The 1,764-nt window shown below is 28.5% G+C and overlaps 1 protein-coding gene across 1 annotated transcript in view; it reads right to left on the bottom strand.

The window, feature by feature from the left end:
• Window positions 1–465: 465 nt before the first annotated feature.
• Window positions 466–1,764, bottom strand: part of LOC119638187 (eIF-2-alpha kinase GCN2) — a 26,754-nt gene continuing 25,455 nt past the window's right edge. The window contains exon 8 of the mRNA XM_038034838.1: window positions 466–1,102. Coding sequence (XP_037890766.1) covers window positions 1,052–1,102 — 51 coding nt within the window. The 3' untranslated portion in view covers window positions 466–1,051. The remainder of the gene's footprint in view (window positions 1,103–1,764) is intronic.

Raw genomic sequence — 1,764 nt, 5'->3', positions numbered from 1 at the left:
TGTATTTTATTTTTGTAAGAGGTAGAGCGATAACCGTATATCCTTTCCATGAGAAGAAAGTATTTCTTTATTTTGAAAATATATCCATTCCGTGGGGTTATCTTCACACATCTAGATACGCATATGATTACATGCGATGTGCCGAATATCGTAACGTATTTGTACGTGTTACCAATGAATTGACAAAATTATTGTATTCGTATTCTCTGAGGGTGGGTATACAAACAGATAAAGTCAATATGCGTTAAAAAAAAAAAAGAAAAGGAGGAGAACTTTAGCAATGTTTTTAGATTAAACTTTTACTTATTTAGCAAGAAAAAATGAAAAAGACACTGACAAAAATAGAAATAAGGAAGAAAAAGAAGGAGAAAAAGGGGGGGAGACAAGCGATAGCAAAAGGACGTGTGCGGAGTATTAATCTCGCTATACATATATATATATATATATATATATATATATATATATATATATATATATGTATGTATGTATGTATGTAGGTGTGCTTGTTGATTATTTACATGTTTTAAATTTCTTCGCTTATTTTTACCTAACACTTAAACGAATTAAAATTCATCAAAAGAGGAAGATATATTTATCTAGACTTGCATCAAAAACATTTCAATTTGTTTGAGAAAATAAAATTTCTTCAGCTTAACTTTGGGTAGTTTTCTCCCATTACGAAAAACAAATGGCAAACTTGAATACAGCCCTCGCCAGTATTTATATAACAAAAATTTCTTTAATAATTTACTTACCTCCTGCTCTTATTTTACTTTGTGTGCGTTGTGGGTTCTCGATCTCTAATAACGATAGAATTTTGCTGATTTTTGCTGATGTTAATGCTGATGCCGTTGTAAAAATATTTTATCAATATGTGTATAACAAATGCGAAAAGAGTTTTCTGTATTCGTTCATACATAAAATGCACTTTAATCCATCGTTAAGTAGACATTTTTCTCTTAAGTGAAACAACAAACTTTTAGTTACGAATCTTGAATATCTTTGAAAATGTGTTGTTGATGCAATTTGCAAATTTTATGCAAATATTTGCTTAAATTTCATTTATCTTTTCTCCAATTTTATTATTACTAACAGATTGAGCCTGTAAAGGAGAGAAAAAGAATAAAAAAATAAAACAAATTAATAAATTTTCTAAGGCCAAATAAAATTTAAATTGATTCTTAGAAAGAAAAGAAAGCACAGCTAACATCCAAACACTTTTTAGGTAAAGAGGAAAAAAAAAATGTATATACGTTTCCTGAAATCATTTACAGGTTTGCTTTAGGAAGAATATTTTGAATCTGTTTCAGAAGCATAACAAGATATATGAAACCGCATATGCGATTCCGGCCCAACTAATTTCTTGTGACCCTTGGTATTATTTAAGGCACGTCGCCCATGGTATATTAGAATATTTTCTTCATAAGTGGAAGAAATTCAATTTCTATAAATCTATATATCGTCCTACAATCTTCTAGAGTGAGAATTGAGCATTCTTTTCAAGGTTTTGTACTTTTATCTAAAAATCGTATAGAATCGTCAATCCATATATGATTCTACAAGTTTACTGAGCGATGATATATATTATATAACAAATATATATATATATATATATGTTAAGCTAATCTTCAACCTATATATGATCCTACAAACTTATTGAGTGAGTATTGAATTTTTTTTTTTTAAGGTTTTGTGTTATTATTTAAAAATCATATGTAGTCGTCAACCTACATATGATCCTACCAATTTATTGAGTGATGTAAC

Source organism: Glossina fuscipes, unplaced genomic scaffold, assembly GCF_014805625.2.
Source record: "Glossina fuscipes isolate IAEA_lab_2018 unplaced genomic scaffold, Yale_Gfus_2 85, whole genome shotgun sequence".
NCBI classification, from domain to species: domain Eukaryota; kingdom Metazoa; phylum Arthropoda; class Insecta; order Diptera; family Glossinidae; genus Glossina; species Glossina fuscipes.
This window is presented reverse-complemented; position numbering and strand designations above follow the sequence as displayed.